At 38.0% G+C, this 16,311-nt stretch overlaps 1 protein-coding gene across 9 annotated transcripts; it reads left to right on the top strand.

Moving 5' to 3' along the window:
• The first annotated feature begins 879 nt into the window (after positions 1–879).
• LOC137099575 (interferon-induced very large GTPase 1-like) lies at positions 880–14,747 on the top strand. Of its 9 annotated transcripts, XM_067476589.1 has the most exons (11): positions 880–1,040; positions 2,519–2,616; positions 2,724–2,758; positions 4,074–4,134; positions 4,236–4,385; positions 4,500–5,114; positions 5,932–5,966; positions 6,242–6,350; positions 6,899–6,936; positions 9,164–10,574; positions 10,680–14,747. In XM_067476589.1, the coding sequence occupies exons 2-11, from the start codon at positions 2,535–2,537 to the stop codon at positions 14,021–14,023; spliced, it is 5,880 nt and encodes a 1,959-aa protein (XP_067332690.1). In that variant the 5' UTR covers positions 880–1,040; positions 2,519–2,534; the 3' UTR covers positions 14,024–14,747. The 9 variants fall into 9 exon arrangements, with proteins under 9 accessions (XP_067332690.1, XP_067332683.1, XP_067332686.1 ...); XM_067476582.1 differs by having other exon boundaries at positions 9,164–14,747; XM_067476585.1 differs by having other exon boundaries at positions 4,254–4,385; positions 9,164–14,747.
• The last annotated feature ends 1,564 nt before the right edge of the window (positions 14,748–16,311 follow it).

Raw genomic sequence — 16,311 nt, forward strand, 5'->3', positions numbered from 1 at the left:
ACAAAACTCAGAGGAGATGAAACCATAGTAACCTTAGACGTTACATCCCTCTCCACCAGCATCCCCATCACCAAGGGCCTGGCAGAGGAAAACACCCTGCACTGTAGAAGCAACCTCAGCCTGAATCAGATCTGCTCCCTGGAGACCTTTCCAGCGCTTAGACCACCTTTCACTTAATGACAGCTGTAATAGGCCCCAGCCAACTGTGACCCTGAATAGGATAAGAGGTTACAAATAATGGATGTATGGATTATAAATTCAACCATTTAAGGGTAGAAAGAGCCGCAATGATTAGTACGTTAAACTATGAAGAAAGCCAATTCATTGTTGATATTATTGATAGTAATTGAAGTAATTTTTTACACATAAACACCTGGTTCCAGCGTCTCCAGTGTGAGGATTTGCTGTTTTCCTTTCACAAATACAAAGGGAATCAAACAAGAAAACAGTCAATGAATTAATACCATACATGAGTAATAATAAGATAATGGCACTTAGTAGTAAAAAAGTCACAGTGGCTAACAAGTACTTTTACTTGTTATGGTATTTTCAGTTTTATTAGTATTAGTTCTACTGCTGTATGTCTTCCATTTAGCTGAGTAAGTATTAAATAAGGAATTGTTCTGGAAGTAAAGACATTAGAAGTTGTACAGCATACTATTAGAATGTAGCACTTAATAGTTTCACCCCTTCCAGATATTGTAGCTGTGCAAACAAATATCAGTTTTGCTGACATTGGTTTGTGCTTGGCCCTGATTGGCTGTAGTTAAACCATCCACCAGTTTCCTCTAAGTCACAAGACTTATGAGAAACAATGGCAGAAAGCTGTTTCTCTTTCTTTTCCTTTTGTCATGACTAATTTCAAAATAATGACCAAGCAGAGTTAGATTAGTTAGGAGGTGGGAGGGGTTTGTGAGGGGCAGACCTAGAACGAAACCCAGATCCTACAACATCTTTGTAGTGTTAGTAATTCGGTGGAATTGAAACAAAGCAGACCCCTATACATGAACAAGGCAAACCCAAGAGAACACAAAACTAAGGTGAGTTTGTACAAATCTTCTATGTGAAAAGCTAAAATACGTAAGAATTTGCAATTTTACAACTTTTAAAACATTAACCGTTTCAAACAAAACCTTTGACATTGTGAAAGGGCCCCACCAAAAAACTTGTTTTATTTTGGCTTGTAGTTTTATGTATTTTTAATTTGTGCTGAAGAAGAAAAGGTTGTTCACTGCTGCAAGGTAGTAGATTACATGCATCCTGTATCACAGGATGCACAGGAAGATCTTTGAGATAGGGATTTTCTGCCTACGGTTTTCTTTTTGCTGCCCTCCTTTAAGCTGTCAGTAGATGCAAGTCTGCATCTGTGGTGATGTGTTTCCGCACTTAACATTTCAGTTGTAGAAAATCTTCAGGACAATCATACGCCACTTTTGGTTTACAAAGATTTTGTAGTATTAAATATGTGAAACACAGTCAGTGTGGGTTAACTGCCATAACGGCTATTTTATAAAAAGAAAACAACTACATTGAATCCCAAAATAGAAGGAAAAAGGAGAAGACAGATAGTTGTACTACAGCCGGAAGACCGATCCCCCACCAGTAGGGGGCTGGGAGTTTCCGGAATGTGTGTTAACCAAATAAAAAATTAAGGAAGGAATCCACAAAGCATAAATATAGAAGTGAGTAACTCCCAGTATACTGACAACACCTGTGCCTGGAGACCACGATTTGCCACAGGACAAGAAACATTCAACATAGTATAAAACAAAACTGGAATAAGCAGCCCCCTCTCTGTAGGTTTAGTAATGGTTAGTAATGGCAGTCAGTGCTTCATCTGTATGTTTTTGGTCAAACAACATACTTTACAACAGATGGGGAGACTACTCAACTTGTTGACCTATAAAAAATGATAGCAGACCAAAATAAAATATTTTACAAACAATACCTAAGAATATTTAGACCCTTTGTTTTTCCGCATACAATAAAATGCAGTGCACCAAAGACAATAAAACAAAACAACTTTGACGTAAAATTACTTGCATGCAAATCTCAGCGCATTCAGCCCCATACAACTACAAATACTACTGCAAATTTGTCACAGCCCTGATGTCTCCTTGCCACAATTGCCTATATCCTCTTTATGAAAAAATTTACTGAATAGTATATTTGAATGAAAGGGGCGAGAATGTCTCAGGAGGTAGATCAGTGGTCCACCGATCCCAGGATTGTTAGTTACATTACTGGCTCCTCTGGTCACTTGTTGAAGTGTCCTTGAGCAAAATACTGAACTCCAACTAACTGCTCCTGTGGAGATCAGGCAAGTTGCATAGCAGTTCCCCCATGGTTGTGTGAGTGTGTGCGTGATCGTGCGTGTGAATGGATGAATGAGAATCAGTGTAAAGTGCTTTGGGTACTAATAAGGTAGAAAAGTGCTAAATAATTGCAGATTGTGCAACTTCAATAATATTTCCCTGAAACGTTTGTGTGAATGGCTGTGTCTTATGATTGTGTAAAGATGAAGAGCAGATGAGATGGAGAGCCATGATAACAATGACACAACAAGAGAAGAGTTTGAAATCAAATCTGCAACAGCATCTGTCACAGATAGCAAAGGTAATTTAAAATTTTAACAAAACATTTATAAATGAAGTACTACTAGGCCAAATATTGTGTTTTATGCCAATTGTATGCAATATGTTTTTTCTTGCATGACCATTTAGTAGAGGATTTGGAGAAAGGAAAAGCTAAAACCAAGGTAAATATTTTCAGTTTTCAGTTTCTTACAGTACCTGTTTCTTCTAAATGTAGCCACACCAACATTAGCCATAAAAGACGCCTTATCTACATCTGAATTTATGATTTATTTTACAGTGCATACATAAGGTTTTAAGACCCACTTAAATAACAACATAACAACATTTTTCAATTTTGTTATGTTGCTGCCTCATACTGCGGATGCTCAGGTTAACTTGTTTTCTCATTAATCTACACTCATTACCACATAATGACAAAGTGAAAAAAGAATTTTAGAAATGATTGCAAATGTATGAAAAGGAAAAACTGAAATGTCACATTGTCCCAAGTATTCAGACCCTTTGCAAAAACACTTCAAATTTAGCTCAGCTGCCTCCCATTTTGCATGCTGTATCAGAACAAAAGCCATGAGATCAAAGGAACTGGCTGCAGACCTCAGAGACAGGATTTACAAAAGAGAGGTGACCAAGAGCCCAGTGGTCACTCTGACTGAGCCCCAGAGATTCTGGGTGGAGATGGGACAAAGTTCCAGAAGGACAACTAAACTTCATGGCAGAGTGCCTAGAAACCTCTCCTCAGTCTGAACACATAAACAGCCTGTTTGAAGTTTGCTAAAAAGCACCCAAAGGACTTTATTTCTGATGTAAACCAGGCAGGATCCTCACCTGCCCAATACCAGGCCTACAGTGAAGCATGGTAATGGCGCATTATGCTGTGACTGTGTTTTTCAGCAGCAAGGACTGGGAGACTGGTCTGAGTTAAGGTGAAGTTGAATGGCGTAAAGTAAAGACATATCCTCAATGGAAACTTGTTCCACAGTGCTCAGGAACTCAGCCTGGGCCAAAGGTTAACTTTCCAACACAACAACAAGAGCCCTGACTTGGACCTGATGGTCCCCATTCAACCTGACTGAGTATGAGAGGATTTGCAAAGAAGAAGGGCAGAAAATCCACCAGTGCAGATGTGCAAAGCTTGTCCCGTCATACCCAAAAAGACTCAAGACTGTAATTGTTGCCAAAGGTGTTTCAACAAAGTACTGAGCAACGGGTCTCAATACTTATGTACATGTGATATTTCAGTTTATTTTCAATAAATTGACAGACATTTCTAAAAGTCTGTTTTTACTTTGTCATTATGATAAACTGATTGAAGATTTATAGGAATGTTTTTTTCTACAGTTGTATTCAGTGTATTATTATACTGCAACATAACAAAATTGAAAAAAAGCTGTCTACCCTGACAAATTACAGTTTACAAAAACTTACCTGTGTTCTTATTCTGCATTCAATGGACCTGGTGAACCTCAACACCCACAGCAGAATGATGAAAGTAGAGAAGCATCTGAAATCAAGTCTTCACCACCTTTCGATGAGAAAGGTAATTGTCATCATTGTTGTTTGCTTAAATTTATTTATGCTTTCAGATCAATTTCAGACTGATGAATATGAAAATATTAAAGTATTCTCTGGTACCTCAAGACTTTAACCCTTCAACAGGAAAGTCTAATGACAGTAAAGAAGTTAACACATCAGGCAACGCCAATGTTACTGAGCAGTCTGCAGAGGAGAGTGAAACAATGACGGACGCAAATCCAATATCTCAGTGTGTTTCTGCAGACATCAGTGAATGTAAGAATCCGTTTATTTTTGCTTCATCTTTGTCGCATTAACCTTCAGCAAAACTGTGAAAATGTTGTTTCAGTGATCCTGGTAGTATAAGACTGTGTTGTTGTTTTCTTTCAGTGATTCCTGAACTCACACTTTTGTTAATTGGTGACCCCAAATCTGTTGAGATCGGATCACAAAACATCTTATTTGACCATGATGCACAGACAAATGTGCAACAGTTTTCATCCAAACTGTATGATTTGTGTGGCCGGTACATAACTGTCATTAACATGCTTGGTATTCCGAACTTAGACAAATTCCCAGTAAATCAGGGAATTCATGCCTTTCTCTTACTGTTACCACATGGTCTGCACAACAGCCATTACAGTTCAGGACTGCAGTGGTTAGAAACATCTTTTGGGAAAACATCACTTTCTTATGTGATGACAGTTGTGACTCATAAATCAGATGACAACTGTGAAGGTGCATTGACAGACCTGAAAGCCAACAGCAGTTTTACTGAAAAAAGATACCACACATGTACAAGAAGTATGACAGATGAAAAAGAATTAATAGGCCTTTTGGAAAAAATAGACATCATGGTCTCTGAAAACGAACCACAACTACTGTTAGTGCACTACAACAGTGGACTGGTGGATGATGAACATGAAGATCAAAAGGAAGACCTTAACCATACATCCCACAAAGAAGAACAGGCAGATCCCTTTGTGTTTCAGCAAAATCAAACAGGTGAGAGTTTATCGCTTTTGTTTGTGAAACACACATTTTTCAGCAATGTTACAAATGACAGTCCCCAACCATGTACATGTTTGATGCTTACAGGACACAAATACAATTCTTACTAGGTACATAATGGTACTGTAGGTACAAGGGAGAAAGTAAAGTAAAAAAAGTGGGTAACGATAAGGCGAATGTAATATACATTTAATTAACTTTAGATATCATTATCAGCCAACCAGGAATATTGACCTGGTCTTGAGTATCCATGAGGTGGACACTTTTTTTCTCAAAATGTTTTACAAGTTTATGTACTACTTACATACTTTTTTTTAATGTATGCATTGTTTATACATCTCAACTTGACTGGCAGTGAATAGGCAGTTGCTGCATGGATGTGGGCTAATGTAGGCACCCAGAACTGGACTTGTGGAAAACATCATCAGTTTAACATCAGTTTTAATTGTGGAGTGACAATTCCAAACCTAAATGATTACCTCAGAGTATTTTATCATCATTTAAAAACGTAACTATTCCATAGATATCTGAAAAGATATAACTTGCCTTTCAAAATCAGTGTATTGTTTTGTTCTCCAGCAATAACAAAAATGTTTTGGATGGTAAGTCCTTAAGATATTTCACTAAAAATCTTGTTGATCATGACAGATAATAATTATTAAAGAGGTTCTAAGTAATAAAACAAACTAAACCAATGTAGCTTATAACTAAATCGGTCTTGCTTCTTGTTTGCTAATCTGCTGTTTTCATGCAGAAAACAGAAACAGAGGACAATTATCTAAATTGTATATCTTTCTAAATTACCCTGCAGTAGGTCAGCTGGGGAAGGGTTCATCCAAAAGCAAGGTAAGAATTGGCCAGGTTTTTACTTTCAATTCAAGACAATTTTATTCTAGGCATGGACAAAATGTTATTTTATAAATGTCAAAAAATGATTGTAGGTTCACTGTAGGTTTTAAGAATTTTTTTATGTATAATGTCATTGTTATTTTTATGTTAATAATTCTTTTTTGGCCACATTTCCACAGTGATTTATTCATTCTCTGGGATTTTAACTGGAACAAGATTATTTGAATATTTAAAGTTGAACTAAAGACTAAAGAAAATCTATTTTTTTTTAGTGCGATTCAGTGAATGACCTTGGTGATGGTGACCCCTCAAAGAATGATGACAGCACATTATTGGAAGATCAATGTGAATTAATTTTAACATCATCAAGACATGACAAAGGTAAAACTAAGATTTAATTTTGAATTTGATTATGGCTTTATTGTAATGTGGTAATTCAGATGAATATTGTTATTGTATCCACAATAAAGACTTTTAGATTCTGTCAAGGTTACAGAATGATTTATTACTAGAATTACTGCATTGCATTTTATGCCTTTGCAAACCAGTCAGGTTTCAGTTAACATGCATGTCTGTCCAGACACATATTCTAATCTGTGAGTCTGGGTTGGACATTTTCTCCAGATATAATTAAAATCTCTCCAGGTATTTTTAAAATGTAGTGTTGTTGAGAACGGAATGGATGTGAGTTCATTTGACCTTTGAACACTAAAATTTCAGATTATCTGGCACAAAGGTCCATTCAGATTCATGGAAGTGGATCTGGGCAGACATGGATGTGATCTGCAACTTAATTCTAGTTGTCATTATACTGTACAAAACATTACTTTGTGCAACACATGTCAAAGTAAAAGATGTGTGAACGTGTGTTTTCTACTCTCACAATAGTGCATTTTTACTCCCTCTAATAATCATTATTTGCACTGTAGGAACTTTAGATGCTGTTTTGAATTGGAATGAAGATAAGGTAAGAAACTGAATTCAACTCAGAGCTAGAGGACTATTCACAACTGTTTAACGTTTTTAAAAATGTTGAACTTAACAGAAAAATGTAACTAGTTACTAATGAATCATCAATCCATTCATCCATCCATATAACATCTTCAAACACTAGTCCTGTTAAGAGTCACAGGGACTGTTGAATCAGTGAAGGAGAAATCAGGAACAACCTTGTTTAAATAATGTCCATTTTCTTCTTGAGTTGTTCCTGATTCATTTTGAAACAGCTGCTGAGTGCTCAAGCTAACAACATCTTATTTCTCAATGCTAATTCATTAATTGCTCTGTATGTGCCACACAAAACTAAGGCCAGTTGTGCATAAATGCATCAAAACAATGCAGTTTATGGAACCCACTTATTTTCTGTTAAACCAAATGAGTCAGTTTGCAACTAAAGAACATGAATGTCAATCATATGCTGGGTGAATGATGGGGAGCGTCAGTGCACAGCCATGTTCAGATCTCTCCAGAGATGCTCAATCAGGTTCAAGTCTGGGCTCTGGCTGGGCCACTCAAGGACAATTACACAGTTGACCAGTAGCCACTCCTTTGTTATCTTGGCTGTGTTCTTAGGGTCGTTGTCCTGTTGGAAGATGAATTCTCGCCTCACTCTGAGGCCCAGAGCTCTCTGAAACAGGTTTTCATCGAGTATGTTTCTGTACATTGCTGCAGTGATCTTTCCCTCAATACTGACTAGTCTCCCAGTTCCTGCCACTGAAAAACATCCCCACAGCATGATGCTGCCACCACCAGGCTTTACTGTAGGGATGGTATTGGCCAGGTGGTGAGTCGTGCCAGGTTTTCTCCAGACATGACACTTGGCATTCAGGCCAAAGAGTTCGATCTTTGTTTCATCAGACCAGAGAATTTTGTTTCTCGTGGTCTGAGAGTCCTTCAGGCGGGCTGTCATGTGGCCACTCTACCATACAGGCCTGATTGGTGGAGTGTTGCAGAGATGGGTTTTCTTCTGGAAGGTTCTCCTCTCTCCACAGAGAAATGCTAGAGCTCTTTCAGAGTGACCATCGGGTTCTTGGTCACCTCCCTGACTAAGGCACTCACTTTTGCCGGGGAGCCCGCCCTAGGAAGCATCCTGGTGGTTCCAAACTTCTTCCTTTTACGGATGATGGAGGCCACTGTGCTCATTGGGACCTTCAGTGCTGCAGAAATCTTTTCTGTACCCAGATCTGTGCCTCGATACAATCCTGTCTCTGAGGTCTACTGGCAATTCCTTGAAATTCATGGCTTGGTTTGTGCTCCGACATGCACTGTTAACTGTGAGACCTTATTTAGACAGGTGTATGATTAACCCAACTGAATTTCCCACAGGTGGACTTATCTCAAGGATGACCAGAGGAAACAGAATACACCAGACCTTAATTCTGAGTGTCATGGCAAAGGCTCTGAATACTTATCTACAAGGGATTTTTTTATTTAGTTTTTTATTTTTACTAAATTTGCAGAGAGAGTTTGAACAAACCTCTTTCATGTTGTCATTATGGGGTATTGTTTGTCGAATTTTGTGGAAAATTATGAATTTGAACCATTTTGGAATAAGGCTGTAACATAACAAAATGTGGAAAAGGTTAAGCGCTGTGAATACTTTCCAGATGCACTGTAGGGCAGTTGGGTCTATGTCAATCACATAAGCAACTAATCCACCAACCATGTTTTGTCAGTCTGATAGAAATGATGTTTTCTGAGCAACTAAAGAACAGCACCCAGGTTATCTGTGGCCTTTCTGTGTTGAGTTTGCTTATTCTCCTCGTGCTTGCGTGGGTTTCCTCCGGGTATTCAGGTTCCCTCACACAGTCCAGTTGGGGGTACAGGTGCATTTATAAATGCTTTAACTAATATCTTGTAATGAATTGCACTTCAGTTCTATATTCTGTCAATAAAATATGCAGTAAAAGATGGAACAATATGCAAGCACTGTAAAAGTGTTTGTCATAATCTCAACAGCTTCTCTCCTGCATGATTTCACATGAGTCTCTTCAGACTTCATAATTGTGTATGAACTATGCATGAACCCATAACTTCTAATTTATGCTGTATGTGACCTAACAGAACCCCTGTCCACAATGTTTTATTGATTTTCAGATTATTTCTGATTTATTCCTTTGAACCTACTCTCATTTTTGTGCACCATATGGTAAATCATTGCTTCTAACTTTGGTTTGTGATCATTGAATTTATAGGTTGGAGACACACACAACACTGTGAAGATTTCTGAAGAGATTGACATGAAGGAAACATGTCAAACAGAGACTGAAAGATTGCTCCACCGACTTGACCTTCAAGACAAACATCAAAAGAAGTTGACATCAGCAGATATTCTTAAAATAGGATCACCTGTGAAACAGGAACATGTCACTTTTGAAAAAGATCTGGCAAAAACCTTTCTTCACAGGCTCATGATGTTAGACTATAGAGCCAGATGTATTCCAGTAAGACAAGACAAAAAAACATCTGCTCCAGTGTCTGGCACTGTTGACACAGAAGACACTGATTTAGAGACTTTTTTGAGCACTAGTGAGAATACTGATCCAACCCAACAGACATCTGTTCATCCAATGGACGTTCAAATGGCAGTTTATCACTGCTCAGACAGCTTCCTTAAGCAGAACATGGTTACAAAACTGTCCCAGTGTCAGTTTGCGTTACCTTTGCTTGTTCCTGACCCAACCACCAAAGATATTGAGTGTCCCCTGTGGACATTTAGACAAATACGAAAAACCTGGAAGATAAATCAAGATAAAAACGTTTTAAACACAGTCACCATGAAGAGTATGCCCATCTGCAAAGCTGAGACGCCCTTGGTGTCATTTTTCCGCCTGGGTTCACCGTCAGTGTCTAAATCTCAGCTGATTAACAATTTGATCAATGACCGTCACAGCACCTTCTTCCACAGAAACTGTCGAGGTAGCACCAAATCTCGCCATTTGATGGACGGTGTAGCAGAGATTGCCTGGTACTGTCCTGCTGGAAAACCAGATGATGCCTTTAATGATTGCACTGCCTTCTGTAATCTTCATGGTGATGCTCTGTTGATTGAGAAACAGCGTGACATACTGACTGAGATGTCTTCAGTCAATGTTGTTCTATTACCCACTCTGGAAAAAAGTGACAAGAACTGGACAATTATACAAGACCTTTACAAATCTCAAAAGCCTCTTATTATCCTCACTACTGATACTGATGGTGGTAGAGACATGAAGAAACTGGGAAAATATAAAATTGGTCTGAAAGATAGAAGCCAGCCAGATGTTTGTGAAGAAGTGAAAATAATCATTGGGGAGATTTTGTCCAGACAACATACATCCTTCCAGCTTGAAACAATGACTGAGGTCTCTGGAATCAGAGTGGATGAAGATGACACAGTCTGCCAAAATGCAAAATCTGCTGCAATAAAAATAGTGAATTTGCTTGAAGAGGAGGACACTTCAAAGATTAAACAAAAATTTCTCCCTTGTCAAGGCAGACTGTGGCATGACTGGTGCAGAATAAATAAAGAACTGTATCACCTCAAAGGACACATTGAAAAGGAGAAATGTAAAAAGCAAGAGATACTGATACAAATACGACAAGATCAATGTACTGCTTCCTCCAGTGAGCTGATAAAGTTGTTTATAGAAAACCTCTTGTTTCTGTCATTAAAAGAAAGAGAGTATTTCCTAAAATGGATTCAGATCTTAATAGATGCTCTCTCCACAGATGATCTGTCTTCAATTCTCCAAAGCTATGATGAAAAGTGGTCTGAAGTCTTGGCTCTGAAGAAGAAACACAACAAATCTGATCGGTTCAACAACAAACAAATGGAACTTGAAGAAATATCAAACAAACTGCAGTCAGCAACTTTTGGCTTGGAGCACATCTTCAGAGAAATGGGACAAATCTATGAAGCCCATAAAACTATGCAGAAACCAGCAAAGGGGGTTCAGACTGACTGGTCCAAATACCCTGAGCTGGCTGCAGAGCTGATGATATCAGGACACCCGATGGAGCTGATGGATGGTGATGCAGGTCATGTGCCTTTAACATGGATCTCCAGTCTCTTAGATGAAGTCATCAGGAAACTGGGCGACCAGAGAGTTTTTGTGTTGTCAGTTTTGGGCGTACAAAGCAGTGGAAAATCAACAATGCTAAATGCCATGTTTGGGTTGCAGTTTGCAGTGAGTGCTGGCAGGTGCACCAAGGGAGCCTTCATGCAGCTGGTCAAAGTGTCAGAGGAGATGAAGAAAGACTTTCAGTTTGACTATGTTCTAGTGGTGGACACTGAAGGATTGCGTGCTCTTGAGCTGGCAGGTAACACCAGTCTTCACCGCGACAATGAACTGGCAACATTTGTCGTTGGTCTGGGAAACATGACACTGATCAACATCTTTGGAGAGAATCCAGCTGACATGCAGGATGTTCTGCAGATTGTTGTTCAGGCCTTTATGAGGATGAAGAAAGTGAAAGTTTCTCCAAGTTGTGTGTTTGTTCACCAGAATGTTACAGATATTGCAGCTGCAGAGAAAAACATGGATGGAAAGAGACGCCTGCAGGAAAAACTGGACCAGATGACAAAGCTTGCAGCCAAAGAAGAGGGTTGTGATGCAGAGTGTTTCAGTGATGTCATTGCATTTGATGTGCAGAAAGATGTGAAATACTTTGCCCAACTGTGGGAGGGAAGTCCACCTATGGCTCCTCCTAATCCAGGTTACAGTGATAGTGTTCAAGACCTGAAGAATTTTATCCTCTCTAAAGCTATAAAGTCTAATGGGATTACTCTGTCTCAGTTTAAAAGTAAAATCCATGGCCTGTGGAATGCCCTTCTAAAAGAAAACTTTGTATTCAGCTTCAAAAACACACTGGAAATTGCAGTGTACAGAAAACTTGAGGTCCAGTACGCGAACTGGACCTGGACACTGAGGAGCAACATGTTGACCATTGAAAACCAGCTTCATACCAGAATTGAAAATGGAAAACTTGACAGGATTGACTTCAGTTTTCTACATAAAGAAATAAGCAAAACATATGAAGAAATCACAAAAGACATGACAGCATACTTTGAGGATAACGAAGACAAAGAAATGCTGGTTCAGTGGCGAGGCAGATTTGAAAGCAAAATCAAGGAGTTTCATGATGAACATGTTCAAGAAGTGAAAAGAAAACTGGATGAAGTTCTTCAGCAGAAGAACGCTCGTAAAAAAGTAGATGCTCAGAAGACAGAGTTTGAGAAGAAGCTGCTACAAAAGAGCAAAGAACTCGCTCATCAGTTAAAAGACAAGGTCAAAGATGAAGAGGAACTTGAAAAGCAGTTTAACTCAGTTTGGAGTGACTGGGTTAGTGAACTAACTATAGGTATTAAACCTATTGAGGACATCAACTTGGAAGATGATGAGTTCACTATTCTTGCGGAACTTGGTATTGAATGGAGTTTTACAGATGAAAGTGGCAGATGCAAAAACATATCAGAAGTTGGCAATTACAGTGACTATGTATCTATCACAAAGAAGCAAGAGCAGTCTAACAGAAGTCAACAATTAGAAGATGAAATGTGGGAAAACCAGAAAACAAAACAACAAGGAAGTAATTTATTAACAACTGCATGGACCTCCTTAAAAAACATACTTGGATATAGGGGAACACAACAAAGCAAACTACATACATCAGTGAGTTTTTTAACAAATGAAGATCAAAATTGCATCAGGTCCTTCATTGACAATGTTGAAAAACAGACCAGTGATATGATAAAGAGCAAACCTGTAGCTACAAGAGGCTACAGATTGACTTACTTGCAAGAAGTGGCCAAAAATGTAAAAGATAAAGTGAGAGAATTTGAGTCACAGAGGACGTTTGCCCTGAAGAAAGAGTTTACAGTTGATCTGATACTGTATGTGTTTGACACAGTTGAGAGTTGGCTTTCAGAGTCTCACAAGAAATACAAAATTGACAATGATGCTGAAACCTTTGTAAAAAGCAAGAAAACACAATATTACAACATTTTCAGAAGCTTCTGCAAAGGAAGTTCATCTGCTGTTGTGCTTGGAGAACTGATCTGTGAAAAACTGAAAGTTTCCATTGTTGAGGCTGTTTGTAACAAGGCTGCCATTGATCTGGCTGGAGAGATGAGGAGCAATTTCCCAGCATTCAATGGGAACAGACTGAACTTGGAGAAACATGTGTTGAAGTCACTGGCAGAGAAAGAGGATTTTAATGGTTTCATCACCTACATCCAACACCCAAGGAAACATGTGGAGACTTTTATAAAAGAAGAAGTACAGAAATACATCCTCAGAAACACAAAAACAGCACAGAATATACTCAAGAGAAATGTTGTAGACATAAAAAAAAATGTAAATCAAGCTTTATTCACAGCAACTGACAAAGTCCAAAACAAGAAAGGAGACACAGGCATGTGGCTGAAAGAATTTTCCAATTTGTTAAAGGATGAGCTGACATTTGATACCATCTGTTCTCAGAATGTCAGTGACATAAACAGTTTTGACTTTCTTAAAGAAGAGATAGAAAGAGGTCTGGTATCCATCATGAAGGAAATGAGCAGTCTTTCACTGAATAAGATGAAAGAATTCAGGATGAAGCCTGATCAAATCCTCATTGATCAACTGTGTAACTGCTGCTGGGTAAAGTGTCCATTCTGTGCAGCAGTTTGTACCAACACTCTGGAAAATCACAGTCCTGACAAACACAATGTTCCTTTTCATCGCCCCTCTGGGATTAAAGGATGGCACATTAGACACACAGTGGACCTGGTCATCGATTTCTGCACCACATTAGTTGCAAGTGATAGACATTTCTATCCCCGTCATGATTCAGATAAAACTGTTCCTTATAAACAGTATCAAAATGGTGGGGGGAAGTATGCTGCCTGGCAGATTACCCCTGATGAGTCTAAGCTGACATACTGGAAGTGGTTTGTGTGTCGATTTCAAAAGGAACTGGAAGATCACTATAAATTAAAATTTCAGGGCTATGGTGAAATTCCCAATGATTGGATGAAGTACAAGAAAAAAGATGCTATTAAAAGTCTAGATGAAATGTACAATCCATGAATGACTTGTACTCTACTCAGTTACAGTGTAACTGGCACATATGTGCAACATTTGAACAACTCTGAAACTTTTCCAACATGACATGAAACAGCATCTGAAAGATCACATTGATAAATGTTATCCTAATAACAATGATTTCTGAAAATGGCCTGATTTCGCATTGCTGTGAAAACTAAGGTGATTCTTTGTTTCATAAGAGCTTGCATTTTTTTATTTTACAAAGTTGCATGTAAATAAAAGACGGAATGAAGTTGGCATTCCCATGCTGACAGCAGTTATAGACATATTTACATTACTTTTAAAACTAGAATTTTATATATGATGTAACATGTTTTTTACGTTTTTCATTTTCTATTAAGTATACTGGCACGAAATCCAACTGTTCTTACTTTGATATTTTTCAATTGATAAGTAATTAATATATAATTAATTCTAATAGGATTTTTATTCACCCAAATATTCATTGTTATTGCATATAAGATGTGTATTAGATGTTTGAGCTGTATCTGATGTGTTTTTTTTATTTAATTCATTTGAAATAAGAACTGACAGAGTCATTAGTTGTAATTTTTATCTTATTCTGTTTCCCCAAGTTACAAGAGTAAAATCAATATGCTGGGGCAGTGTTTTTAGAGCAACTGTCGGAGATCAACAAGGCAGCAGTGTAAATTTGGGTGTGTAGCTGTAGGGTTTCTAGTTCTGTGGAATAAATTTGTGAAATGTATTCTGTGAAATTTATTGGCTATCATCTTAAATATTTTTTGAGAGTTATGAGAGTTTTGAGAGTTATAATCAGTTGGGATCAGTTGTGCATGATCAGTTATGGATATGTTCTTTCGCCCAATTGTTGCCCAAATATGACTATAGACAATATACAAAAATGCAAACAAACATAACATGACATGATTTTAATTCCTAAAAAAGCTGATTATTTCTGACAATATAATCTAAGCTCATTAACCTTCAGCTGCAAAATGTCACATACGCATTTGGCTTTAATATAAATATACAATGTACCCAAGGAAATAAAATAGCAGGGTGAGGACATTGTAGAAGCAGACTTACTCGTGTCTGGTGGTCAATAATTATCCACTCCAGAGATCATCCACAATTGTGCTGATAACAAAGTAATTCCACAGAAAAATAGCTATCACCTCAATAATTGACCACCAGACACGAGTAAGCCTGCTTCTACAATGTCCTCACCCTGCTATTTTATTTCCTTGGGGACATTGTAATTTCAAAAACCTAAGGTTTAAATCTCAGAATAATACACACTATATTAATATAGCTGCATGGGATAGTAATGTAAATGAAGCCTACATAAGCTTTGCTCTTGAGTGAACCAATTTGATGAAAAGCTTCAATGCTTCATGAGGCTTCATCTCGCCATCACTAAACACAAATCTGTAATAACGAAAATAATCTTACGGGGCCAGGCAGGGTAAGGCAGAGGCAATGGTCAGAGAGGAAACAGAAAGCTACAAGATTATAATGAATATCAACATGGACTTGTTCTTTCTACCTGTGACAACTAAAAGATAAATGTTATTTATTTGCGAGTTCATTTCTATATGTACCTGAACCAGTGTGACTCATTTGACATATTCATACTCATACAACTGGCCCCCTAAAGGGTGGTTCGATCCGCTGTGGCGACCCTGGTCTCACGGGATTGCAGTTCCTGACTGTAACCACTGGAGGACAGTAAAGACTCTCAGAGTCTCCCAGCAACTGACAACTGTCTTAAGTTAATGTTGAGTGATTCTAAAATAAGCTCTTAATTTTGCTTACAATGATATTTGTATTGATGCTACATCAGTACAAATATCTATTCATCTGTTCTTCTTTCCAGAGAAACACGAAGTTGGTTTAACCACACTTGCAGTTAGACCCTCAACACAAAGCAGATGCAGAGACGTGAGAAACAAGACATGTAACCTCATAAACCAGACCAGGAACTAGAGGTGACAACGAACACCGAAAGGTCACATAAAGACTAATAAGTACAAAATTCACAGAAAAGAACATAACAAGCCAAACATTTTCTATCTCAATGTAAAAGCAATTTCATTTCTTCTTGCTCGATTTCTCTGTTTCCTGGCAATCATCAAGATTCAGCTTTCATATATTTCAATCATAACTTTATGAATTTATTTCTTAATGAATTCTAATGACTCTAATGAATCTTTTTTGTTTGCTCATTTTTTTCAACATTCCCTCAGATAAGAGTTTAGCTAAACCCAGTTCAGATACAAACTTATGATTCTGGGTTTTACCATCCTCCA

Source organism: Channa argus, chromosome 15, assembly GCF_033026475.1.
Source record: "Channa argus isolate prfri chromosome 15, Channa argus male v1.0, whole genome shotgun sequence".
NCBI classification, from domain to species: Eukaryota; Metazoa; Chordata; class Actinopteri; order Anabantiformes; family Channidae; genus Channa; species Channa argus.

Bases quoted from the DNA above. Each gene is read 5' to 3' on its own strand.
- LOC137099575 (XM_067476582.1), top strand. From the start codon at position 2,535: ATGGAGAGCCATGATAACAATGACACAACAAGAGAAGAGTTTGAAATC. The intron at 2,617-2,723 runs GTAATTTAAAAT...ATGACCATTTAG, and splicing joins ATCTGTCACAGATAGCAAAG to TAGAGGATTTGGAGAAAGGA. The intron at 2,759-4,073 runs GTAAATATTTTC...CAACACCCACAG, and splicing joins AAGGAAAAGCTAAAACCAAG to CAGAATGATGAAAGTAGAGA.